Source organism: Camelus ferus, chromosome 23 (assembly GCF_009834535.1).
Source record: "Camelus ferus isolate YT-003-E chromosome 23, BCGSAC_Cfer_1.0, whole genome shotgun sequence".
Classification (NCBI taxonomy): domain Eukaryota; kingdom Metazoa; phylum Chordata; class Mammalia; order Artiodactyla; family Camelidae; genus Camelus; species Camelus ferus.
Window position 1 is genome coordinate 31,144,857 of NC_045718.1, and position 27,705 is coordinate 31,172,561.

Below are 27,705 nucleotides of genomic sequence, written 5' to 3' on the forward strand. Positions count from 1 at the left end.
AATTTATGTATGACGCTGGTACTATGGTTGTGTGTGTATGTGTGTGTGTGTGTAAGAACACTTATTTTACAGAGATACATATAAAAATACTACATATGTAATGATGTCTGGTATTTGCTTCAAAATTGGGTGGTGGAGGGAGTGAAGCAGATTATGGATAAAACAAGAATGCTCAGGAGTCTGATTACTGTAGCTGGTAAAATAGAAACTTAACAGGTAACTCAGATTAGTCCTGTTATTCTCTTCCAAAAAGTATCTTTATAGAGAGCTACACCAGAAGACTACAGGTCTCCGACAGAGCAGATGCAGTGGCAGCCAAACTTGTTGCCTTTCATCGAGTTATCAGGTTCAACCCTCACCCAGTTTACATCCAATCTGTGAAATGGGCTGCTGATCAGATCAAGTGATAAGATCAGGATCTAGAACTTGATTCCACGTTATATCCTCCTTCAGAGATGATCAATTTGAATGGAGTGAGCTGTGAAAATAGACAAAGGATCCAAGCTCCTTCTTTGTTCAAGTGCCAGCCTCTTGCCCAAAGAGTACACGGTAGTTAGAACAGCAGGTATAAGACGTGATCAGGTCCCCTAGATGAACAACAAAGTGGGGACTGTGATAAAACAGGGCGCTTAGAAGTGAGCCAGGAGTAAGAGGGCTGGCTGGAGAGTGACGGTGCGGTAGCCTGTGACTCGGTCTCGCTGGTCCCCGCGATACCTGCACACGAGGTGCCCCGCTGGGGAACAGCAGTTGAAGTATTTGTTAAACTGACTCACACTTTGACTAGGCTCTAACGTTCAATGGGAACTAAAACAGATGAAACCAAGATTGCTCCAGAACGGATATAGCAAGCCAAACACACAACAGAGGAAGCCACAGTCAAACCTCGGAGGCCACAGCTGATTCTGACCACCTCCCCACTCACTCTTCCTCACCCAGCTTCAGAGGAAGCAGCTGAAAACAAAAACAGCTTTTACCAAGGAATTTATTCTAAAGAGCAACTCGAGCTCAGTACCTGCTCGGCTCGTGCACAATCCCTGTAACACCTACGGTCCTGCGGGTGATGATCAGTAGGATGGCTGCAGCCCCCAGTGCTAACCCTAAGGCTCTGAGTGACCCTCAGTCCTCAGACTGTATTTATTCAGTGCAAAACAATGTGGCTACTGCGTTTTAGAATCATCACAAAAAGTATGGCTTAAAACCAAAAGACTTCACTAACAAATGCTCAGAAAGCTGAAATAGCCCATTCTTTGAGCAGCTTGTTAACTGTAGTCTCACTACACCAAGCATGTTTCAGTCTGTTACACTACATAGCAAAATAGTATATTTGGCTGAAAGTACATAAACTCAGGTGGCAGTAATCTAGATGATAAGCACAAAATTTCAGACTTACCTTCTCTATCTCGGCCTGTTTCCACATATTAGAACAACTTTATTACATTTGGGAGGTAATTAATTATACCTGGCACACACTTTTCATCACAACTACCTGTGACAAAATACTAGCTTGTCAGTAAAGCTGACTTCCCAAGTCTCAGGCACACCAAACACACACAGCGGTTTCCTTTCCTAACCCAGCCCGTCTTAGGACATCCCACAACGTGACTGCCTCGAAAACAGACGGCGGGCTTTGATTATGTTGCTCCGTTGCTTCTTACTTCTCTGACGTAAAGGACATCAGTTAGACTTCACGCTGAAAGAGCAACAGAACAACACAATCAGATTTACTTGTTCATTCAACAATCATTTATTGTTTGTGTGTGCAGGGCACTGTGTTAGGTGCCAGCAGCAGTAGGAAGAAGACACAAATATGAGTCAGAGTGTACTCTGCCCTCCAGGAGCGTACAATCTAGTAGGAGAGATTAATTGCATACAAGTAATTGTATTACCAGACAGAAAGTGGTAAGTGCCACAGAAGAAAAGTTCCACAGGGGGTTTTCTTAGCCCTCAACTTCAAAGTAAGCCCACAGGAGAGGAAGCAGATTTGGCCTCTTATTCCATTGTCATCTGTGTGGCATGAAGAGGTGGCTGCCAGGCTTTGATGAACTGAGCTGCACCTCCTTAGATCTTGCTTCCTCAGCCCTCTCAGCTGAGAGAGTCCAGTGATTAGCGGGGCACTTGCCACCACTGAAAGGACGGAAGGAAAGGGACAAGGGAAAATGACAGAACACACAGATAAAAATATTTTGCACCAGAAGCACGCCATGGTAGTCTGCACTGCCTGGGCCCTTGGGTGCTACCTTCATAGAGGGACAGGGAAGAGGCGTGTTAAGGGAGCGAGAGAGAACACTGAACTAACCATCAGGACCCCAGACGCAATCCCTAGCGCTCAGTTCTGTCTCTAAGATGAAGTTAGAACAAATGATCTCTAAAGGTCCTCTGTAACTCTCCAACCAATAAAAGCATAGAAAATTAACCTTTAGCATGTTAACCACAGTTTTTAAAGTCAGGACATTCCCTCCCCACCCTCGCCTTTTCATCATTTGTAAAAGAGCTCCTAAAACATAAAAACAAAAAACTAAAATTACCCCCTTTCCTGGCTTTGATACAGACAAACAAGAAAGGTGGTTTTGTTTTTAACCACAGTTAATGTTTCAGAAGAGCTCCTGTCTTTTGTTATCAACAAGGCACCTTTCTGATTTGCTCAGCCTTGGCAACTTGAGCCTGACAATACACAAACAGTCAGATGCTCTCAACTACACAGCTTTCTAATTTTGGTTATTAAGAATACATGTATATTCAATATCTTGTAATAACCTATAATGGCATATACTCTGAAAAAAAAAAAAAAAACCAACCAAATCACCACACTGTATACCTGAAACTAATACAATATTGTAAAGTCAACTATATTTCAATTTAAAAGAATACAATACTTGAATGAGAGGATAAAATATTTTGGTCAACAGTTCTCTACCAATTCTGAGCTTCCTAAAGTAGCTTGTTTCTCTCTCAGTTCTAAGGATTTAAATTCTCCAACAGCTTCATTGCTTTAAAAGCTTGAGCAGAACATTTAGAGGCACTGGAAGTTAGCGAGAAAGGCAGAGTGAAATGGCTGGGTTTTTTTAAACAGAGGAAGTCACCTCAGAAGGAAAAGAGATGCAGGCAAACTAACTTCTATGTGAGTTTCTTGTCTCTTTGCTTGGAAGAAATACAAGATAATCACAAGGAGCAATTTCTGAGACCCCCAAAGACTCAACAGAATCGAGTTTACTTTGCCATTTCACTGTCCCTTTCACATGTGACCAGGGTACCACCATCCTCAAAATGTGGGTCTGTCGTATAAGGAGTTTTGCTTAGTGGTTCTCTGGCTTCTGCCACGGGTAGATCTAGTCCAGGACTGAAAGGACATGCAATATTTGATGTTTGGTGACCACACACCTTGTGTAGTTGTCCAATTCTGCCTCAACAGAGTGAATAATTCCTTTGGACTCTGCCATAAAACACACATGTTTTTGCCTAAATGCCAACACCTAAGATAGCAACATTAAAACACAAACGAGAACTGAGAATAAACTGCCAGGTTCACTGTACCTGGCAAACAGAGCTGAAGAGGTTAACTGCTCTCATCAACTCTAAGAATTTACAAATATAACTCCAAAGAACCAAGCTTGCGTGGATATTGCTATGTCCATGAAATGGCTTCTATTGGGCCTCTCCATTCACAAAGTGGTCAGCGCAGCAGGACTGAAGTGTCAGTTAATCAGGCACCAAGCAGAGCACTGACAGGCTCAATTTCACTGACACTGAATGACTGCTATTCCTGCCTCTAATCTGATGAGCATCTTCTACCAAATCACCTCTCCAAACCCATTAAAAAATACATCAGGGAGATCAAATACAATTGGATCAATCAGAAAACAGAAACAAGACCGGGCAAGAGCCAGTGGGATTGTTTGGGTTTGAGGGTGATTGTGGAGGCAGTGGCTTTTAAATGAAAGCTCTTGATAAAATTTTACTTTTTTGGTTTATTTTCCTTTCTATAAGCAGGAATAACATCGTACCTGTAATGGCTTATAGGGTTTCACAAATTCGGCAAAGAATATGTATTTTTTTAAATGTCATTTTCTGTTAACATTCTTGTGAAAAGACTTTTAGCTTACAGTCCCATAAATCTTTAAACCATATTAAATGTATGAAGCTGCCGCAATACAGGCAAAGAGGAAGTTTAGTTTCTTTCTTCCCTTGCCCAGATTAACAGCGCTGTACCGCGCTGCCTTTTCAGTAGACCTGAAGAGCCACTTGGCTCATCGATTACGTTTTCCCTTTGGAGTGTGTCCTTTATTCCTTTGGCGTGCAAGGCTGGAATGACAGGCCTGTTCCTGCACACAGATCACTATCTTCAACACACAGATGATGAAAAACACCTTCACATGTTGGGGTTCAGGCTAAAGTTGAGAACCAGAAAGCTACAAAAACTCAATTAATGTTTTTTAAATACTTTATATGGTAAAAATACAGCAAAAATACTTTTTGTTCAAAGAGGAAAAAATATACTGCTATGGTCACGGTTCTAAGGATGATTTAAGTAGTCTCTGGCTCCTCAACTGTGCACTGTAGTGTAGGCTGACTGCAACCACGGCTTCTCCGGCTTCAGTCATTTATCAAAGCTAAAATCATACTGTGGAGAGAAGAAATTAATGTTACTAATGTTTCCTCAGAAATGTCCCTACAGAGTCTGGTCTGTCCAGACTTGCACCCCTAAGGCTCAGCAAGGGACACTCGTTTGAGTAAAAAGCAATCATTTATACCTAAAGGAAAGAACACCTATATTGGAGCACTGAGAGGCCCTAACATTTTTACTAAAAAAGAAAAAGAAAACTGGGGTAGAGGTAGGGTGGGGAGTATAACCTAAACCAATGTTGGGGTATAGTTCAGAAAAAACAAGCAATGCCAGGAAACAAACTTTAATTCTCTGTGGAGGTCTGTGCACATGCTGTCCCTACTCCTGAACCGCTCCTCCCATCCCACCGCCATCAACCGGGTCACTTCCGAGTCAGGCCTGACTATCGATCAGGCTCCAGCACCTCCTCTGGCAAGCCGGCCTCTCAGCCCAGGGCAGTCGCACAGCTTCCTTCCAGAGCTCCTCGTCCTCCCGCACGCCTTGGCTTAAGTTTCTACCCCTGGATTGTGAACTCTTCTGACACGAGAGCTGGATCCGGGCGTCATCACTTTCATATTCCAGGATAACGTCCGAGAGCTGAAATCACCAGGCTCCCGGCTTTTACACAGGGATTCTGTGCTGCTCCTTTGTGTCACTCGCCTTACACAGTGTCTGACACACAGCAGTCACTCAGAAAACACTCTATTAAAACCACCACAGTTAACAAGAGCAACAAGACTATCATTTCTTTTTACTGGCATCAGCCTTGCTCTGCTGAGCTCAAATAACTACAGAAAAATACCCTTACATTATTAATAGTGTAAGTGATTAGTTATCCAAATTTAACGAAATTAAGTGTACTTGGTGCACAGCAGGAATTAATGGTACCAACTAATATTTTAAGTTTCTTTAGAGCTTAACCAAAAACCAAAGTGCTTTACATGCATTATCTCATTTAATCCACATCACAATTCAACAAGGTAGGTACAATTACTATCCCATTTTCAGATGAAGAAATCGAGACACAGAGAAGTTAAGAAACTTGCCCCGAGTCACACAGTGAGTAGGTGGTAGAGCCCACATTCCACCAGGGCAGCACCTAACCAAAACACCAAAGGCATAGATTCCATCAATCTCTAAAGAAGACGGGCATTTGCTCCTTTAATTCTGTTTAACAAACCCTGAATGTCTGCTACGTGCAAGGCACCACACAAGCGGTGGCAGGTGATACAGAAGGAGCAGCATAAATCCCTGCTCTAGAAATCGGATGATTCAGAATAAAAACTACTTTTAAAAAACCGCAACCAAAGGCTAAGAGAAAAGTGTTACACAGGCATCCTCTGAGACTACTCTTTCATCCTGAGCCCTTGAGCTATGGGGAAGACCACAAGGTAAAGTAAAATATGGCTAAAAATGACAAGCTGAGAAGGGAAGAGGAAAGGAAGGGAAAAGAAAAAGAAAGGATGCAGCTAGTGAAGAATGCAGCTTCTCAGTCAAACCAGTGATACCAGTTGCCTACCTTTTATTTCAATGTAAAGAACTATACCTTAAACCTGCTCCCAAATTGCTTCCTGATCCCTCCAACCCCCAGTCTTCAGTCCATCTTCCCCATTGCTTTAAATTCAACAACTGAGAGCTAAGAAACTCTTGCCCATTTTTAAATCCTAAGACTTCAAGTCTACTAAGCAGGATCCTGCCCCCTAATCCTTCATTTACACCCAGACGTGTGACTGCACTGGCTGTGCCCCGACTGTCTCGGGAAGCCCATGTTATCAAGACCCAGGGAATGTCCACTCTAGTTTACTCTCCAAAAGCATGAAATCTGGAGGGGAGAAGAGGAAGAAAAAAAGGATAACCACCTTGTATTCTTAATATTAAATTTCTTTGCTATTTATTGTTCATATTAATGCTAGGGTTAAAAATGCTAGGATTTAAATGCTAGCAATGAGATAGGGTATGAGAACCAGAAACCAACACCGATGTGCTTTTTCTGTCCTATTTTTAAAATACAGCATAACAAATAAAATAAATGGTAAAAAGGAAACCATCTAAACTCTAATGTCAATCTAATCCATGCTAGTGGGTGGAATTAGCACAGCAAAAGGATTTTAGGAACCCTGCTTTTTCTGACAGAGGCCAAAATAGCTCTGAGTCCTAAACTATTTCAGACAAAACAGCAATTCTTTAAACTCTTATCTTTGCGTAGTGTCTAATTATTAGGAATCTTTTGAGTGATGCAAGTTTAGTTCAGTATAAGTTTTTTCCTACTTGTCTTTTTGCCTATGTGAAAACTAAAATTTACATGTAAAAAACAGGAATGATATGATTAGCTCAGATATAAAAGTTAAGCCTGATTTTCAGCCTCTTAAAGGTTTGCTCAAATCATATACACACGACAACTTTTTTCTCCTCTTTGCTCTATTTTACGGGCCTATGATAGGTAAAAGAAAAGGTGGCATGTCATCTCTAAAATATAAGGTAATAAATTTGTTTAAAACAGGACTGCATAAAGGCTTCCAGTGTCTGATAGCCAATCCTTCATATTAATTCTGACTTTCAAACTGTTATAACTGGAAGACTGATGCAATTTTTACCAGAAGAGACCAATTGCATCCTGGAGAAAAGGCATCACACCTAAATTCCTTACTGCCATGAAAGATCAGCCCAACCTGCATATAAGCTGTTGAGAGCTGCTGCCAGTGGTCTGATCCCCAGAAGACCCATGAGTGGGAGAGGCTGTGGGCGTACACAGGCTAATGCTTGTAACAGGCAGTGAGACCTCACAGCTGGATACTAGGGCAAGAGAAGAACAGCAAAGACAGTTTTAAGCATGCTGACAGCCTTAGCAGCTAAGAAGTAACTAAGAACACTGAGTAACTCTACTGCAGGTCAGACGGAAGGCTGATTCAATGACATACGTAAAAAATCTACACAATTACAAGAAATTCACATAATCTCCCAAAGCTCTACAAAGTCAATGCAAAATCCTACAGTACAGTAATATCTCACCCACCAAAAGCAGGCATGGCATCTAGGAAAACACCAGGAGGACCATAAACTCACCTATAAAGATACATAAAGAAACAGAGCAGGTGGAAACCAAGCTTGATCATGGCTTCTTTCATGTGTGACTTCAGCTGCCCTCGATTGTGTATTTCCGTTGGATCAAACACTCCCATGTTACCACTTGGCACCATAATGAGCCTGATAAATTAAAGGATGTACACACATTAGCAGAAAAATCAAGTCATAAGCGTAAATATTCAAATATAAGTAATTAATAATAATCAACCTTTAAAAGTGAACCAATCATAGCAGCCTTAAATTCAGACCAAATATGGACAGAGTATTATAATCATGTCACAGGCCAGGACTTAGCTTTCCTTTGAAAAATATAATACTGTTAATTTTTGGTGAATTTCTGCCCTCTGAAACAAATACAGTAATTCTCTAAAGAAGGGTGTTTTATGCACTGAGACCTTTTTACCCATCTTCTGTAGAAAACTACTGAATTGGTGGCATCTTTAGCTGTTTTCCATGAGACACAAGTGAAGGGTGCCCCAAAACCAAATCAACTTTATCAAGTTCTTAGAAACATCTTTATCCACAAAGTTCTAAGTTAATTAATGCAATTTCCTTCACCTTCGCAACATCTTTATAAGGAAGAGTAGGGTCAAACATAATTATTCCCATTTCAGAGATGACACTAAAAAGAGAGATTCTACGTCCAGAATAGAATCCTCACCTTTGGTGCTCCTGCTGATCAATAGATAATGTCTCAATTTGAATGGTTTATAAATGGTACCTACCTTAAAAGAGCAATTTAAAGAAGACAGAACAGAGATAACTTAGAATAAACCCCACTGTGGTAAAATCAAACTCCCTTTAAGACAGTAAGTGAATAGTTTAGACTCAAAATGCGATGTCTAACTTTACATAAGTTTTTTAAAAATATAGATTAAATTAAATTAAAATATTAATTTAATTTAAATCTAAATATTAAATTAAGTAATACTATTTTGACAAATAAGAAATGTACTTTTATTGGTGGAAGTATGACCACAGTGGGGAGATGGGAATAGGGCTACAAAGTCAATACAGAAGATAAAGGACACTGTAAGCACACACCTACCTCCAAATCCAGGCCAATTCAACTCAGTGTTCCAACAGACTCAGAGGAGAAAAATCCTGAGCTACTATGTTTGACATATTATGGAGTCTTTGGGGCTCTTGAGATAACATACAGCATTTCATATTTATTCAATATCACTGGGTATATTATAGTCACGTATGAAAGTTGTCTTCTTCCCCTAATGATTCCTTTTACAAGTAAGGAAAGTGGGTTATCTTGGGAGGATCAATGAGTGTAAGCATCTGGGTTCTACACGCAGACTGTGCCATCTGCAAGACAAGCATGCCTGAACCTAGCACTGTCCATGACCTCTTCCTTCCCTGTGTCCAGGTTTCTCCTAGTCCATCCTTGGGTCCCTCACTCTCACCACACATTTGGTTTCTCAACTATGACTTCTGTGAAATGCCAATGCCTCTCTGAGTTCCGCAAATCTTAAATTCTCCCCCAAATGCTAGCAGCCCGTCTATAGTTGAATAAAGATTATTTACATATGAATACCTGGATGACATCTCAGCTCAATACTGATCTTCCTCGACTTACAGTGGTGTTATGTCAGGATAAATCCATCGAAAATTGAAAATGCATTTATACACCTAACCTACCGAACATCATAGCTTGGCCTAACCTACCTTAAACATCCTCAGGACACTTATTAGCCTACAGTTGGGCAAAATCATCTAACAATGCCTATTTTATAAAAGAGTCCTGAATATCTCCTGTAATTTATTGAATACCGTACTGACAGTGAAAACCAGAATGGCTATATGGGGTACAGAATGGTTGTAGGTGTATGGGTGTTGACCCTCATGATCACACGGCTGACTGGCAGCTGTGGCTCACTGTCGCTGCGCAGGATTACAGGAGAGTTCCATACCACATATCACTAGCCCAGGGAAAGACCAAAATTCAAAACCCGAAGTACAGTTTCTACAGAATGTGTGTTGCTTTCACACCATCAGAAAGTCAAAAAGTCATAAGCCAAACTACCATAAATCGAGGACCATCTGTTGTCTCTAGGAGTCCTAGCCGTCTCTGAATGCTAGCTTATCTAACAGGAGTGTTACCATTTCCTTGGTGGTCCTTAAAAATTTTCTCTTACTCAATTCTGACTTTTCTATTCTCCACCTTTCATAGGCAGTAGGTCAGACTCTGGCAAGGATCTAGAGAAACTGGAACACTCACATACAGTTGATGGGAATATAAAACAGTGCAGCTGCTTTTGAACACTCAGGTGGTTCCCCAATAGATCAAACCACAGAGTTACCACATGATCCACACCATATGATCCACACAAAAGTATGCAGATAAATGTTCACAAGAAAATTATTCATAATGGGCAAAAAGTGGAAACAACTCAAATGCCCATCAACTGCAAATTGATAAACAAAATGTAGTATAGCAAAAAAAAAAATAATAAAAGGTAGTATAGCCATACAAAGGAATATTATTCAACAACAAAAAGGAATGAAGTACTGATACGTGCCACACCATCAATGAACCTTGAAAATATTGTGCTAAGTGAAAGAAGCCAGTCATAAAAGACCACATATTGATCTCTTTTAAATGGTATGTGTGTCCAGAATAGGAAGTTTTATAAAGAGAAAGTAGACCAGCATTTGTTCAGAGCTGGAGGAGACGTGGGGTCAGAGTGACTACTAATGGATAAAGGGCTTCTTTGGGGTTGATGGAAATGTTCTCAAATGGGTTGTGGTGACAGCTGCTTAAATCTATAAATATTCTAAAAACATACTGAATGGAATACTTCAAATGGGTGAACTTATGCCACCAGTACTCATATTTATATATAAACTCCTTGGACCAATGTTCAGGGTTCTCTGCATCCCATCCCAATTGACATCTCTAGCTTTGTCTATTACTACTCCCTCATCTACGTGATTTCAACTTAATTAGTGCTTAAATAGGCCTCGTGTGTTTGCTCAAGCTTTCCCTTCCACCCCTCTCCTTATCCATCACACCCCAGAGAAATCTTTCCCCACACCTCTCTGTCAAACTTTATCTGCCCTGTAGGGCTCTGCTCAAACACCATGATCTCAATGAAACTGTCCCAGTCCACAGAACTCCAACTCCCCTCCCAATCTCAGTATCCTCATCACTCATCTGGTAACTACCTTACCCTGCCTTAGGCCACTTCTTATTTAACTAGCTTATTTTGTTATTTAATGTTTTGCCTCTTTCTCCTGTGGGTAGAGTCCATTTTATATATGTCTGTATCCCCGACAGCATGAAGTACAGACATCTGAAAAGAAGGAATGATCCACCTGTTGATTTTTTTAACCTTTTAAAATAGAAGGTAAATTTGTGACTAGCAGACAATCTGTCATTGCCAGATCTTAGTCTTTATAATTATAGGAAATAGAATCTATGGACTTTATTGCTCCCCAAATAAAACTTCACAGAACTGTCCATGACAATCTGTACTATATACAGTTGGCCCTCCGTATCTGTGGGTTCCGCATCTGTGGATTCAACGAACCAAGGATCGAAAATATTCAAAAAACACTCCATTAAGTTTCAAAAAGCAAAACTTGAATTTGCCACTCACACCAGCAACTATTTACATAGCATTTACAACTATTTACATAGGACTTACATTGTATTCGGTATTACACATAATCTAGAAATGACTTAAAGTAGAAGGGAGGGTATGCGTAGGTTATAAGCAAATGTTACACTTTTTTATATGAGGGACTTGAACACCTCTGGATTCTGGTATCAGGAGTGAGGTGGGGGTCCTGGAACCAATCTCCTGTGGATGCCAAGGGACACTGTACAAAGAAGCCATGCCAAAGCATGCCCTTCCTCTAGGACACTTTCATCTCTAGTAGAGATGACTGATGGTGTGGTGTGGAATATAATTAAGATAAACAGTCTCAGAGGTTCCCACTCTCGCTCTCAAATCTGTGTTTCGAGGATACTGGGCTGTCTTAAAAGCCCAGTGGTATCGCACCTCATCTGAAGTGTAAGGAGTCTGTGTTTCCAGTGCTGAGCTCAGGTTAGGGTGTTAGTATATGGGATGATCACGGGAAAGCATTAAGAAACTTAAAATTCTATCCATCTGGACCCACCCTCCAGAAAAGAACAGAGACTTTAAAACCTTCCTTTACCGCAGGTTCTGGTCCCACGATCTTTATGAGCTCATTCCCCCATTTCCACTGCCTTCCATTATCTTTTCATGGGCTTCCTACTCTATTCCCACTGACCCTTCCTTTATTCTTTTCTATGTCTCTTTTATTCTAACTGCACTTTAAAAGAAAAAAATCAAGCTTAAAAATCAGCTGATGAATGATTTTACCCCAAAAAAACTAAATATAAATAAAATTAAAATAAAACCTAAAAATTTAGCAGAGGAGCAATCCACTAATATAAAAATAATCTCAGGTTTGTCAGGGTTATTCCACAGCTCTTCACAAGAAAATATGCAATGAACAATACCCCAACTATAAATTACAGCCAATCAGTGTTTCCATTGAGCTACGTTTGAACAAACTTCCTAAATTTCTTAAGTTAAAAATTTTATGTTACCTAATATGCAGAAATTAAAATGAACTTTTCTTTGGAGCATTTCAAGTATACGCTAATTAAAAATTGCAGATATAAATAACAAAAACTTTATATTCCCAGGCTTTTGATCATTTTTAAAGAAAAAAGTTATTCAAAAACAATGAAGAAACATTTTACAAGTCTTTAGACATCACAACTAAACATGACATATTTTTTAATTTACACATGTAAATTTATTACAAGATTGAGTCATGCAAATTGCTACTTGCCCAGTATACCAAAGTGAACACAAATTCATGCTGATTTAATGAAGCATTCTGCTGTCATTTATTTTATGACTAGCATATGTTTTACTGGCGAAGAGAAAGCTGTCAAAATTTTAAAATTTTTTTCTCTAAACTGCCCTGACACAAAACAATAAACAAATTGTACTCACCGATATATATTCCAAGTGGCAACAGGCAAGTTGAGAAGGAAGATGAACCAGTGCAATGAAATGAGCATTAACACAGTGATAATGGTATGGCCAACCACTTCTGGAATCACCCACTGCAGGGGAAGAACACAGCATTACATCTCACTGATAGGTTCCTCCTCAATGTACATGTTACTTTAAGCTAAATCCAAGAATGTACAGAGAACTTCCAAGCTAGTGTTTCAAGATTATTTTTAGACTCAGATGTCCCAGATTTGCTTACTGCTATCACTACTTACCTAGTGCAAATACATCAGAGCACAGCTTAAAAAATAATGCACTTAAATTTTTAATTACGTTTTATCCTAAGTAAAGGTTCAAAATCATTCACTAAGTAGGTTTGAATGACAACTAGGGAAAAAACAGAGTATTATTTACTTTCAATTCCAGTATCTGTGCTAAAGCCTCTTACTCTAATTTGAGATGGTTTATATCCACATACGTGCTGCCTTTCAAGTCAGAATATCAATCTCAAACATTTTCAAGCTTCAGAATCCTGAGGGAAATCATCTTATATTCACAAAATAAATAAATTAATAAAAATTTTAAATAACAGCTTATATCATCAGCTCAAAGTTGAACAAATCTGATAATGGATCAGGGTAACAGAATTCTAGACTATTGGTTTTATAGCACCCAAGGCCCTTATCTGTGCTCTGTGTTTACTGCACAGTATTCTAGTTCTCATATCAACAGCTATTGTGGCAAGTTCTCAATTCACCAATAGTCTTCCTCTCCTCTGAGCAGAGATTTTTCTTTTTAAGGAAGCTAGTAGCTAGTATTTATGAAGCCAGAAACTGACACTTCCCACTTGTGGAAATGAGGAAAATAAAACTCAAGTGAGATTAAGTAACCTGCCCAAGGTCACACAGCTGCTGAGTGGCAGAGCAACTATAAACCCAGACACACTGGCCCCAGATCTCCTGCATTTAGATTTTAGATACCGTTTTTTTTAAATAAACAAAAAAGAGAATTTTCTGGGCCTTACACCTAATTTGCCTAAAATAAACTGGAATTTTTTAATATGTAAATGCATTTTTTAAAGTGTGACCAATGTAACACAACATTGTAAATCAACTGTATTTCAATTAAAAAAAAAAAAAGTTTAACCAATTTAACATAATGCTTATACATGTAAATTGCGAAGTCAAACCAACCTGGAGTGAAATCCATGCTCCAGCCTATTTATTAGCTGTGCAATTTCTGGAAAAGTTACCTGCCCTCTCTAAGCCACAATTTTCTTATCTGTAAAATGGAGATAATACTACTTAAACCTCAGAGGTTGTTATAGAGAATTAGATGAAATAACATATGTAAGCCACATGCAAAGTAAGCACTCAATAATGTTACTACTACTTCCCTCCATGCTATCAGACCCAAAAAACAGTAGCTTTCAAAGTCTGGATTTCTTACTGTGGGCTGCATTCTGCTTTACATAAACACAAACCTAAACAAAAGTTTCAGAAAGTAATTCTAGACCTTATTATGCTTGGTTTACTGACTTTCAACCAAATCCTCTGTTCTCTTTCTCTTCCCTCCTTAATAATCTGGTTCCCCTAACATGTTCTCAGAATGCCAGCACTAGGTTTATATCACCCAGACAGGAGTTTGGAGGATTCTTCTCTGGAGTAACTTAATGGCACAAGAGAAAACACCTACAAAAAAATGCCATTTCAGGTAACCTCCAAAAAGGTAGGCATTAATTACCCTCAGTGAAGTCTATCTACCAGTCAGTCAAAAGCCTGGGCCACTCAGTACTTCTGGACCACCCAAAAGTATTTTAGTGCTTTACCCTTAAGTATGACTAGATAGCCATCAGAAATTGAGGAAAGCCCACAATATGAAAGAAATAGAAAAACCAAAGTGGAAGGAAATTGGAAGAAACAGATATATCTAATGTAGGAAGCAGAAGGAAATGACAAAACTACTATAAACAGTATTTTCGGAGAGCTAAGAAGTCAAACAGGAACCAAGAGAACAAAAAGCTCTTAAAAATTAAAAATTTAACATAAATGGTAAACATACTAGAAAATTCAGAAGATAAAACAGGAAATCTTAAAACAAGAAAGTAGGGGGAAAAAAGGAACAAAAATAAGAAAAAAAGAAGGACTGGCAGATCAATCCAGCAGATAAATTATCCAGCAAATCCAATTTGTTGAAAGAGAAGAAATAAATAGAAAGGGAAGGCATTAACAAAGAAAAAAAAAAAACAGAAGAAAGTTTCCCAGATTGAAAGAACCTCTCAGATGCCCAAAATAATGAATGAAAGAGGCCTAAAGGAAGGTATACCACTCCAGAATTCCAAAACACCAAGGATAAAAGAAGATTCTAAAACTTCTGGAGAGGATAGGGGTGGGGGGTATGGGAGGGAGAGATCCCATCAGAAGGATAAGAAATCAAAATGGCATCACACTTCCCAACTTGAACAACACTGGAAGTTAGAAGATCTTGACCAAGTAAACTCTGAAAAAAGAAATCTTTTCTAACCTAGAATTCTATACTCAGAGAAACTATCAGTCAACAGAAAGGATAAGACATTTTCAAACTCACAAGGCCTCAAAATTTAATTCCCATGTACCGTTATCTCAAGAAGCTACTCCAGCAAAATTAGGTAGTAAGCCAAGAGAAAGGAAAACACGACTTTCAAGATTCAGAGGATCCAACCAGAAGTCCCAGGATGAAAGCTGTGGAACAGGCCTAGAATGCAACCAGTCCAGACTACAGCAAGAGGATGGAGGTCTGGAGGAGAAATGTCACCTGGAAAAAAACAACTGATAGATTATTTTAATATATTTGAACCATGTAGAAAATAGTATTGAAGGGCTTCAAAGATGTTATTGGAAAAGACTTAGTAACAGGTAAATAGAAAACAAAGGAAAAATTTTAAATGTAACAATCAATTAACAGTGGGAAAGACAAAGCTATCCAGAAAATAAAATTAGAAAGAAAAATATGATCAGAGGGGAGAGTATATAGCTCAAGTGGTAGAGAGCATGCTTAGCATGCACGAGGTCCTGGGTTCAATCCCCAGTACTGCCTCTGAAAGTAAATAAATAAGTAAACCTAATTACTGTCTCCAAAAAAATTTAAAAATTTAAAAAGAACTATGATCACTGTCTACTCTAAGGTTCAGCAATAAAAAATACATTACTATAATGTAATAGTACATCCTAATGATGAAACACTGAATATTAATTTCACTGAAAAGGAAAGCAGAAAAACAAGAGAGATGTTTAGAGAAAGGTATCTAAGAACTAAATCTATCATGTTGACTCAGAAGTCAATAGATAATATTTTAAGAGTGATAAATCAAGAAATAGTAATGCAAGCATCATAAAAGAGAAATATGGATATAAATACCAGAAAAAAATTAACAGCTCAAGTGTTAATCAGTTGTCCCTAAAAAGCAAGACAGGATTTACACGGGTCAGGAAGGGACTGCTGTTTTTCACCATAAGCTTTGTATTACATTTGTCTTCAATTGTGTGCAAGTATAACTTACACAAAAATAAAAATTAACATTAAAAAACTACTTAACTATTTAATTTTAAAACTACTTAACTTCGAAAGAGCAACTTTCTCAGTAGAAGAATCCAGGTAATCTTTTCTTTGTATTTAGATTTTTATTTTTATAAAAGAAAACCCACAAAAATACTCACCTAAAATAGTAAGAAATATAAAAAGAAATACAATCCTTCTGATAACATATATATAATTAGATGAATCCATCTCCATATACGAAGTCATTCTTCTAAAGATAAGGAGGGCTGATCAACTGCACTTCAATTAAAAAAAGGGCAGGGGTGTGGGGGATGGGGCCTGTTGGGCACACAGCAGGAACTCAATTTTTAAAAACATAATTATTAAAATTTAAATTTAAAAAAAATTAAAAATAAAGATGAGGAGGCCTGAAACTAATATAATGCTATATGTCAATTGTAACACAAGAGAAAAACCAAAAAAAAAAAAAAAAAGAACTCTGAGAGCACTGCAGATGAACAAAATCTTTTATTTAAATCTATCATTGTATTAAACCACGTTCTGGAAAATTATGAATGAATGAATGGATGAATGGAGGAATACAGTTTACTAGAAATTTTAACTTTCCAAGTGTAACTTTATTTCCCTCATGGGCTAGAGAAACTTAAGTACATTGAAGATGTGAAAAGACACATGGGAATCATTTTTAGGTCAAGATAAAAAACACTTCTCAGTATTGTATTTTTATATGAACTTTTACATCCAGAAAGCTTTTCTGTCTGCTAGCTCATAAAACGAATCAGGACCAACTGGTTTCTTCATATCTACACAAGCTCTGCAACTCAAGAGTTTTATTGCCAATATAAAGCTCTGACTATATACTAAAGGTAAAATGGCCTTAAATCAAATAATTAATTCTATTTCACAGCAAGCCACAATAAAAGAGAGACTGAGCTTTTTTTCATGTGCAGGGAGAATAGGGCTTGGACACAGAAGGCAAAAAGAATTATCCCAATAATGAACCTTTACCTAGACTGAATAATGACATTGTCCATTGCAGACAAAGGGACAAGGAAATAGAAGAGTAAAGAAACAAAATTCCAAGTTGTCTTTCAGTATAGTTTCATGATCTAAAACACTGCAATCCGTTGTAGTTCTACCAACATCACAATGAATATCAAATATACATATATTAACACAGAAAAAGGAGAACTGCCTTATGCCAGAAAATGAGGAAAGAAATGTCTTACCTTGTTCAATTTCGAGCAACATGATCTAGCATTAATGTAATCACATTCTAAATCCGACAACGTAATTATCTGATGATCAAGATAAGGAATTATGAAACTTTTTATAACAACTAAGCATTTGTTTTGGAGTTTCAGAAAGCAATCCCAGTTACAAAGCAGAATTAGATTTGACTTGAAAAAATTTAGTTATATTCTTAAAGTTCATTCATTAGACAACTAAATTTTCTCATTTATGTTCCTTCAACAAATGATTCTCACAGAATAATTCTATTACGCTCAATTCTAATGTGACCTATATCAGAACATTCAATCTGAGTTCCTCAAATGTCAAACAGTGGCTATAAGAAATGGAAAATAAGACCTATAAAAACAGTTTAAATGTTATAAACCTGAATTCCCAGTAGTAGGAAAATAGTGTTTATGATATATCCATAAAATATCTTTGAAAATTTGATATTAAAAAAATAGGATACAAAACTATAAATTCAACATGGTCATATGTTGTTAGCAGCGGTTGTCTTGCAAGATGTATTACAGATGGTTCGTTTTCCTAATCCTTTTCTCTATTTCCCAAACTTTCCACAATAAATATACTATATTGGACTTAAATAAAAAATAGATTTTAGTACAAAATATAAACTCGTAGATAAAAATGTAAGGGACAAATAGACATAAAAGGAAAAGTTCTCAATTGAATGTGTGGGATTTACTTTAAAATGCTCCCCCAATAGTTAGGAGAAAGATGAAGAATAGCAAAATGTTGAAAATCACTGAAGGTGAGTAATAGAAACATGATTTATTACACTACTCTCTGCTTTTGTTTGAAAATGTCCAATTAAACAGGTAAAAACTATGTTCTCAACTAAATTCTAAACATTTCCATATGGATAGTCCCCCTATCACTTCAGCATACTTAAAGATAAAATCATCACTTTCTCCACAAATTGTCCCACCTCCAGTTTGTTTTCTGTCAGTGACACAAACATCATTTGCCCAGGCTCAAAATATGGAAAATTATTTCCACCTTGTTTCTTATCTCATAATAGATCATTACCAGGTCCTATCAATCACTTCTTCCTAATACCTCCTTTCACATGCCCACAATTAGCAGCCCATTTCAAATCCAGATGAACCCATCTACCTAATGGTTTCTTACTTTCTAATCTTTCCTGGTTCCAACCCACTCTGCAGACTCATCTTCCTAATACACCACTTTATGTCAAAAATTTTCAATGGCTCCCTATTGCCTAGAGGATTAAAGTGAAGTCCTCCTCTTCTTAACATTCAAACTCTCCAAAGTCTAATCTAATCCAGCCTTTCCAAACCTGACAACCATGTGCTCCATCACCCAGAAATCCCATGAACATACCTGTCTCTGCACCTTTGCTCTTGCCTATTATCTGATTTTAAACATCCACTCCCTTCCTTCTCTGCAGGTTTTCTTCATGGTTCAAAGTCCAGGAAAACTCTTACCCTTACAGAACTTATACCCTGAGATTCTCCACCTCTTGTGGAATGCTAATATTATGCTGGGGCAACCATCCAAAAATACAGTAATACGATACGCTGTATTTCATCAAAACCCACACTGAATGTACCTTAACATATAAGTCTAATATTCCACCTAATATGTTTCTATGTACATAAACTGGTATAAGCCAAGGCTATTTTAAATTATCAAGCCTAGTTTCCAAACTATAACAAGAGAAATTCAAGTTTCATTTCTCTGAATTTAAGCTCCAGTTCCTTATGCCACAAGACGGACATAGGTCATCAGAACTTCCTAAGCGATGCTGCTCTTTCAGTCAGTTCGCTGAGCCTAATAAAACTCAAGGTTCTCCTCGTTGGAAATCACCAGTTAAAGTTAAAAACTGCTGCTCATAGCGGGGTATGGGGAGGGAAAACAAAAATATTTACTAAACTTTGGCCATGGGGCAGGCATTGTGCCGCTAGGTGCTTAACATTAACACGTCCACATTGCGCACACATTTCTGGGAAGTAAACATTTCCCCCCATTTTAAAGATAAGAAAACTGCGGCTTAGAGAGATGAAGTAATATGCACAGCAAATAACTAGCTAAGCAAGGAGTCCTGATTCCAAATTTTGTCCCTTCCCACTTCCACAGGTTGCCTGTCCATAATAAAGTATGAAGCCACACTGGTTCTGTACAACCATCCTGAAGCCAGAATGCTCCTGCAAACAAAAAGTTTAACTCTGTCAGAAACGGACACGTGTAATTTCCAAGGGGGAAAAAAATGGAGAGTTTCTAATGTTTTTCCGAGCTTATATTTAATTACCTAAAACTGGACTATGCATTAATTACATCATTAGGAGACAACAAACACTAGCTGCTCCGTGAAGAGGAGGGAAGACTTGTAGCCTCCACGGCTTCTAGAGTGCTAGTTCAACAACCATTTATTGGCCTGGAAAATATACTTGGAATACAGTGATATGAACAGCTAAGCTACATAAAATACGGAAGTTTTAAACGGGAACTGACAAAAGCGTAAAAGGTGAAAAATACTGAAAACTAAATCACGTGTATAGTTACTGAATTTACAGATCTGCAACTGATAGGAGCAACAGAAATAATCACTTGCAGGCGGTTTTTAAAATAAACCCTTCCCAACACTCCCTACAAAACGGCATCGCGAAGGAAACACTTCACCCATTTTTGAAATGAGTCAACTCCTGGATGTCAAAGCTCCTTAACAAGTTGCAACACCCGTGAGAACAAAGGCGCGGGCAGCGGGGTGTTGCCCAGAGAATGACAAGAGGCGGCAAATCGCCTCCGCCGGGCTCAGAGCGGGACTGTCCACGAGCGACCGCCCCCGGGACCCCCAGCATCCGACCAAGGGCTCGGCCCAGGAGAGCAGCAAGAAAACTCGAGACCCTTATCTCTCGAGGGCCAAAAGTGGGGGAAACCACGACCCCACTTCTTTGAGGGCCACAAGGGGAGGCCAAGTGCTTGCCCCGCTCAGAGGAGAGCAGGTCCGGGCGCCGTGGGGGCAAGCGACAGCGGGCAGGCCCGGCCGAGGCGCTTCGAGAGAAAGGCTGGCTAGGACCCGCGGGTGAGGGGCGGCCAGAAGCCCGAGCAGAGCAGGCCGGGCGGAGAAGGGCAGCCGGGCTCTCCTCTCGCCCGGGCTCGCCACATCGGCCCCAGTAGGTACCAGCGCGGGCCACTGGCCGCCTCTCTCGCTCTTTTATGCACCTGCCCTGGTCCCACCAGGGCCCAACCCCAGCCCTGTCCCTCAGCGGCTAGCCCCAGACCAGCCCCGCCCGCCTCAGGCAAGGATACGAAGTACACTGAGAGGAAGATGAGCGCGCAACAGTCCAGGAGAGAGAAGACAAACACCACCGTCTCCATTCTCCTCCTCCTCCTCCTCCGCCGCCGCCGCCGCCCCGCCGCGCCGCTCCTTCCGTCAAACAGGCTCTGGTGCCCCGCCCCGCCCCGCCCCGCCCCGATAGGCCCTTGCCACAGCTTGCTGGGGCGTGTAGTCCACTCTGCCGCGGCGCGGCATGCCGGGAGTTGTAGTCCATTTTTTAAAAAACTCTACCACCATAATTCTTGTGCATGCTGGGAAGTGTAATTTGGTAGTACGAATACTCATCAAAGAGGTGGGCAGAGTCTCTACTTTAAACCTAATTGATTATTTCTAGAACTGTGACAAGCAAGCAATTAGTCAACGAGTATTTACTGAACGCTTTTAATCTTCTGGATACCCAATATAACTTCTTTGTCCTGTGCAAAAAAAAAGTCTTTTTTAGATTCCACGCTGGACCCATTAGATCCCCTGACTTGGGACTGGTAAGAGGTTTTAATCACAAAGAACAAATGTAACCTCAACCTTCTCAGGTTGGGCCTTGCCCTTTCTGATCTCAGTTTCTCCGGAGATTTCACAATCCCTTGCTTACTCTCGGTTACAGCTACGTTTCTCTCTACTCTAGATTTTAAGATCTTGAAAATTGAGTATGTTGTCTTATCCATTATTTAACACATATTTACCGACTCCACCCCTGCTAAATGCCAAGAACTGCCCTATACTCCAGAGATACAGAAATGAGTAAGGCAGACAAGATGCAGTTCTCATCGAGTGAATGGGTGTGAGGAACAGGCAATAAATTAGCAACTAGATACAGGGGAGAAAAAAAAAAGATCATATCAAAGGGTTATAAACTCTCTGAACAAATTATATCAAAGTCATACATTCATCGAACTAATATTTTCTGAGCAGGTAGTATTTGCTAGGTACTGGACCTTAGAGACACAGAATGAATAAGAGAGGGGAAAAAAATCCCTATATTCCTGTAGCTTACTTTCCAGTGGGGGAGACACACACAAGCATACATACATACATACATACATATCCGTGACAGGAAGTTATAGTACTTTGAAGAGGATGAGGAAGTCCCCGCAGATTGGAGACTGACTAATCAGAGAAGGCCAAGCTGAGGAACTGACGTGTAAGTTGAAATCTGAATAATAGCTACGTAAAGATTTGTGAGCACAATGTTTCAGACATTGGGAACAGAGATCACAAAGGCCCAGTTGCTCATAGAAACTTCGTGTGTTTAAGGAACAGGAAAAAAAACCAGCGTGGCTGAAGTACAATGAATAAGAGTCAGTGTTAAGAGGCTACCAGAGGTGGGCAGGGCAAGGTCACATGGGCTTGTGGACCTCTGGCAAGGAGTTTAACTTTTATTCTAATACAATGATAAACTGCTGGAGAGTTTTAAATATAAAAGTGCACTGAATGTGTGAAAGGGTGACAAGTTTTTCTGCAAAGTGACCACTTAGGAGAGAAGGGGATGAACAGGGAAATTAGTATGAAGGCAAAACCAACTGCATGTGCCTGACACAGCTTAGGTTCATAGGATCATAAAGGGTTCATAGGTGAAAGCTAGACTGACTGCTAATAGATTATTTATAAACCAGCTATCATTACACTCTCACTGCACCTTGTACGTACCTCTGTCAGAGCACTTATTACATTAACTTTCTTCCTTATATTCCTCACCCACCATGCTTAAATCATATTTTATTAGTTTCTGCACCCCCAGTATCTTCTACCCTGCAAATAACTGTGTTTAATAAATGGCTCCCAAATCAATAACCCATACTGACTACAGGAGAGATTTTATTAAAATTAGTCCATATTTCATTAAAAACATAAATGTCATCTCACACACATTTCCCTCAAGTTGGAACAGAAAACACAGGCTATCCTATTTTCTCTATCTGCTGCTTTATCTTCAGTAAATTAAAAAGCTGGCACCATAGTCAAAGGTTAGAATTACTTATTTTAATTAAGATAGCCCTTTCTCATCTACTTGAAAACTTAAAACATGGTTGCAATGTCAAAACTTGGGGAATACAAATTTTAAGAGAGAAATAATCAGGATTAGAAAAACAGTAAGTAGGGTGTGTGTTTGTGTGTGTGTGTGTGTGAGAAAGTTATCAAGACTTATGGCTAAAATATATATTATATTTTAAAAATACAAATTGAACTGTTTCAGTTTCCAGTCTGTCATGTAAGGAGCTTGGAAGTTACCACTAGGTTCTAACAACAAATAAAAAGCCCAAGAAGTTGAAAAACCAACTCTTCTTAAGTCTGTCAGAGAAGTGAGGTCACTGCTCCAAAAATGGGTGAGACAGAGAGGCCAATACAGAAAATCAAAATTTACCAGAACAGAAACCCACCCGCAAAAATCACCATGGAACCAGTATTGGAATAGGAAAACTTGAACTATAACCAATAAAAAGCTGGAGGCTCATTGTGGACAAGCATGAATATAAAAACTCAGGGTGGGGTGGGGCTCAGGGGAGCTTACTTTTGTGAATCTTACCTCCTATAGTTTTCTATCAGGTTTTCTTAGTGAAGATCAAAGAAAAATCCTCTGTGCTTCCAATATGGGGAAGCAAAAAGTGGCCATTTGAAAAGTGCCAGAGCATTCTGTTCTTCTTAACAAGACTTGCCCTCAGGAAAAACAATTTTATGAAAGCCTAACCTATTGGGGTTTTGTCAGAGTACAAATGACCTGAGGGAAGAGAAATACTCAACTCTAGCACTTTAAGTCATCCGCCCCAACTCAGGGGGAAGTAGAGGGAGGATTGAGAGGCACTTGTGAAGTTTACAGCCCAGGGCAAAAGGTCACTAAAAGACTAAGACTTAATCATAGGTCTATAGAACATTCTCTCGCCACACCTTACCCCCAAGTCACTAAAGGCCTATTTACTGGACTTCCTTTCACCCAGTATATTATGTCCAGCTTTCAAGAACAACAACAACAAAATTACAAGGCATACTAAAAGGCAAAAACACAGTTTGAAGTGACAGAGCAAGCATCAGATCCAGATTCAGATATGGCAGGGATGTTAGAATCATCAGATCGTGCATTTAAAACAACTATGATTAATATGCTAGGGCACTATTTCCACTTTAACTGGAAAAAGTACATAACATGCAAGAATAGATAGATAATGTAGCTGAAGAGGTGGAAATTCTAAGAAAGACTCAAAAAAAAATGCTACAGATCAAAAATATCACAGCAGAAATGAAGATTATCTTTCATAGGTTCATTAGTAGATAGAGCATCACTAAGGAAAGAATCTCTGATCTTGAGAATATGTCAATAGAAATTTCCAACACTGAAAGGCAAAGGAAAAAACACTAAAAAAATGTAATATTTAAAAATTGTAGGATAACTCCAGAAGGTGTACTATATGCATAATAGGAATATATTCTCTCCAGAAGGATAAGAAAGAGAGAAACAAACACAAGAAATATTTGAAGCAATAATGACTGGGAATTTCCCCAAATTAATATCAGACACCAAACCACAAATCAAGGAAGCCCAGAGAATGTAAGGCAGCATAAATGCCAAAACAAAAAACCAATCAAAAAAACCTACAAATAGGTATATTATATTCAAAGTTCAGAAAAGCAAACATAAAAAACATACTTGAAAGAAGCCAAAGGAAAACAACATCTTACCTACAGAGGAACAAAGATAAAAATTACATCCTACTTCTCAGAAACTATGTAAGCAAGAAAAGAGTGGAGTGGACTAGCTAAACTGTTGAGAGAAAAAAAAACCCCATCAACCTAGAATTCTATATCCTGCAAAATTAGCCTCCAAAATTGAAGGAGAAACAAAGAGTTTCTCAGACAAACAAAAACAAAGACTTTGTTGTCCAAAATCTCACCTTGCAAAAAAATGTTAAAAGAAGTTCTTCAGAGAGAAGGAAATTGATATAAATCAGAAAGGAAGATCTGTATAAAGAAAGGAAGATCTTTAGAGAAGGAATGCACAAAGGTAAATAAAACTTTTTATTTTTCTTATTCTTGACTGATATAAAATAAATTTGTTCAAAATAATAATAGCAAGAATGTATTCAAGTATATATATATACATATATATACATACATATATATATATATATATATATATATATACACATACACACATACACACTTGCTTATGTGTAAGTGAAATAATTCAAGGGACAGGAGAGAGGAATTACAAATATTAGAATTTTTTTTTTATTTTGGGGGAGAGGTAATTAGATTTTTATTTATTTATTTTAATGGAGATACTGGGATTGAACCCAGGCCCTCAAGCATGCTAAGCATGTTCCATCCACTGAGCTATACCCTCCCCAGGAATATTTTTAATAAGGTACTTGCATTAACCACAAAGTAGTGTAGTGTTATTGAAAAGTGGACTTGGATTAATTGTAAATGTATTTTGCAAACTCTAAGGCAATCACAAAAAAAGTAAAAAAAGAAATAAATGAGAGATCTTTTGTGTCCTCTAATTCTTCTTTTTTTAAATAGCATCCTGTTCTTATATCAGTGATACACAATCTTCTCATTTCTATGAGGATATAAATTTTGGTATACTTAAAATACTCTTTTGCTCTGTGCATTCTCTATTTTCTCTGATTTTTTCCATGACTTTGTTTTGGTTTATACTTCATGTCAGAGACTACCTGCAAACAAACTTTGATCCTTGACAGTCTTTTCATAAAGTATTAAAAAAAAAAAACACTAAAAAGGTCATTCGAAGCTCAATGTGGATAGGCAGCGCTGTTTGATTAATGATTTCACTGTGTGTTGATCAGTGGTGACCTAGTTGATCAGTGATTAACCTTCACCTCCTCAAATGTGGATCCTTTCCCTACAGCTCTTCAGTTACTCCAGAAAAGAATCCAAGCTTTTGCCTGCAAGAGTGTAAGCCAGGCTGCCAGCGTTCTGAGAGACAAATGAAGAAATTAAACTGTGATTTCATGTTTGAAGACTTTCACTTAATCTTCCTATTTTCAGTGTGCTGGCCTCCTTTCTATTCCCTGCTATGTCTTATCAGTACAATAAGGGAAGAAAAAATATTTATGGGCTGGACAGGAGGATATTAATTTTTTCTATGTAGACTGTTTTATTAACAAGTTTGGAGGACACAAAGGCAATACACAAGAACCAATTGCATTTTTATATACTACCAATTAACAGCGAAAAATGAAAATCTTAAAACAGTACCACTTACAATATCACCAAAAAAGCATGAGATACTATCTGCAAGATCTTTTTGTGATAACTACAAAACACTAATGAAATAAATCAAACACTTAAATGAATAGACAGATAAACTGTGTTGGCAGATTAAATCATTCAAAATTGTTAAAATGTCAATTTCTCCAAAACTGATCTATAGGTTCAATACAATTCTAATCAAAACTATAGCAGGAAAAAAGACTATAGCAGGATTTCTTTTATAAAAATATCAAGCTTATTTTAAAATTTATGTGGAAAGGCAAAGGAAATATAATAGCCAAGACAATTTGAAAAAGAAAAAATTGAAAGGATTCACACTACCTGATTTCAAGATGTACTAAAATCTACAGCAGACATTGTGATATTAATGAAAGTAGAGACACATAGGTAAATGGAACAAAATGGAACCTCTGAAAAAGACCGACATATACATAGTCAATTTATCTTTTTTGATAAAAGTGCAAAGACGATACAGTAATCTTTTCCAGAATAAATTACTTTGTAACCATTGGACATCCATAGGCAAAAAAAAAAAAAATGAACCTCGGCCCATAATCTTCACCTTATTCACAAACTAACTCAAAATGGAATCAGACCTAAACATAAACTTCGGGTAGAAAAAGAGGCATCCAAAAGAAATCAGAATCCCAGGTCAGGGCCATGCTTATACGCATGGTCTTATTGACACTCACATTTACACTACACATATGGGACGAGTTTCTAAGGTCTGCAATTAATAGGGAAAAAATTGTTCTCAAACAAAGGAAACACTGACAGAAGCAAACTACCAATTGAACAAAATAAAACATAAAAAAGAGGCTATTAATATTAAATTAATATTAGTTTTATTATACTATTATTTAATATTTTAATATATTATTATTTAAATTTTAATATATTAATATTTTAAAAGTACACTTAAAGATAGTGGAGAAAGCCAAAAAATGGAAATCACACAACAATTCTGATAGGCAAATGGGTTAAAAAATCGTGGTGTAACCATACAATGGAATACTACCTAGCAATAAAAACAACGAACTACTGATATATGCAAAACATGGATAAAACTCAAAGGCATTATCTTGAGCAAGAGAAATTAGAAACAAAAGAGTACATACTACATGATTCTATTATATGAAACTAGTCGAACTAAAATCAAATATATAGTAACAGAAAGCATTTCACTGGTGACCAATATTTAGAGAACAGTGGATTGACTGTGATGGGGCATAAGATAATATTTCAGGGTTTATAGAAATGATCTCTATCTTTCTACTGCTTATATGGGTTCACATATTGTCAGTACCAATTAATTTGAGTGACATCAGTGAAGCTGGTAGGGTAAGGAACTCCAAAAGTCTCTCTCTCCACAAAACCCCCAAAAATAAACTGGCAAAACAGTCAAAATCAACTTTATCAGAACTTCAGAAACTAATTAAAAGTTTACAGCACCAAGAAAAAGGCTTGATCAAGGAAAAAAACAACTGAATCTCAGCAGTTAAGAAAATCTCTGTTGAGTCACTAGCTGACCACTAAGCTAAAGGAACAGAGAATTTAGGTGCCACACACAACAAAGAATACACAGTTAATAAAATTAGTTCAGAAAATTTCTAAACAAGCACATGACAACCACAATAAGCAGCAACAATAAAACCTGGGGAGGGAGTTGTCACATTACAACATTCAAAATGTCC

General features: G+C 38.1%; 1 protein-coding gene across 2 annotated transcripts; it reads right to left on the bottom strand.

Annotated features, from left to right (window-relative positions):
• Positions 1–1,728: 1,728 nt before the first annotated feature.
• CNIH4 (cornichon family AMPA receptor auxiliary protein 4) lies at positions 1,729–20,897 on the bottom strand. 2 transcript variants are annotated; one of them, XM_032466616.1, is made up of 5 exons: positions 20,758–20,897; positions 17,460–17,528; positions 12,691–12,803; positions 7,664–7,804; positions 1,729–4,618 (listed from the first exon to the last, which is right to left on the bottom strand). In XM_032466616.1, the coding sequence occupies exons 1-5, from the start codon at positions 20,824–20,826 to the stop codon at positions 4,591–4,593; spliced, it is 420 nt and encodes a 139-aa protein (XP_032322507.1). In that variant the 5' UTR covers positions 20,827–20,897; the 3' UTR covers positions 1,729–4,590. The 2 variants fall into 2 exon arrangements, with proteins under 2 accessions (XP_032322507.1, XP_014417644.1); XM_014562158.2 differs by lacking the exons at positions 17,460–17,528; positions 20,758–20,897 and adding an exon at positions 13,887–13,974.
• Positions 20,898–27,705: the final 6,808 nt, after the last annotated feature.

Excerpts from the sequence above, each read along its gene's own strand:
- CNIH4 (XM_032466616.1), bottom strand. The coding sequence starts at position 20,826 with ATGGAGACGGTGGTGTTTGTCTTCTCTCTCCTGGACTGTTGCGCGCTC. Across the intron at positions 12,804-17,459 it reads GTTGCTCGAAATTGAACAAG|TGGGTGATTCCAGAAGTGGT; the intron begins GTAAGACATTTC and ends CTTCCCCTGCAG. Across the intron at positions 7,805-12,690 it reads GCCACTTGGAATATATATCG|GCTCATTATGGTGCCAAGTG; the intron begins GTGAGTACAATT and ends TTAATTTATCAG.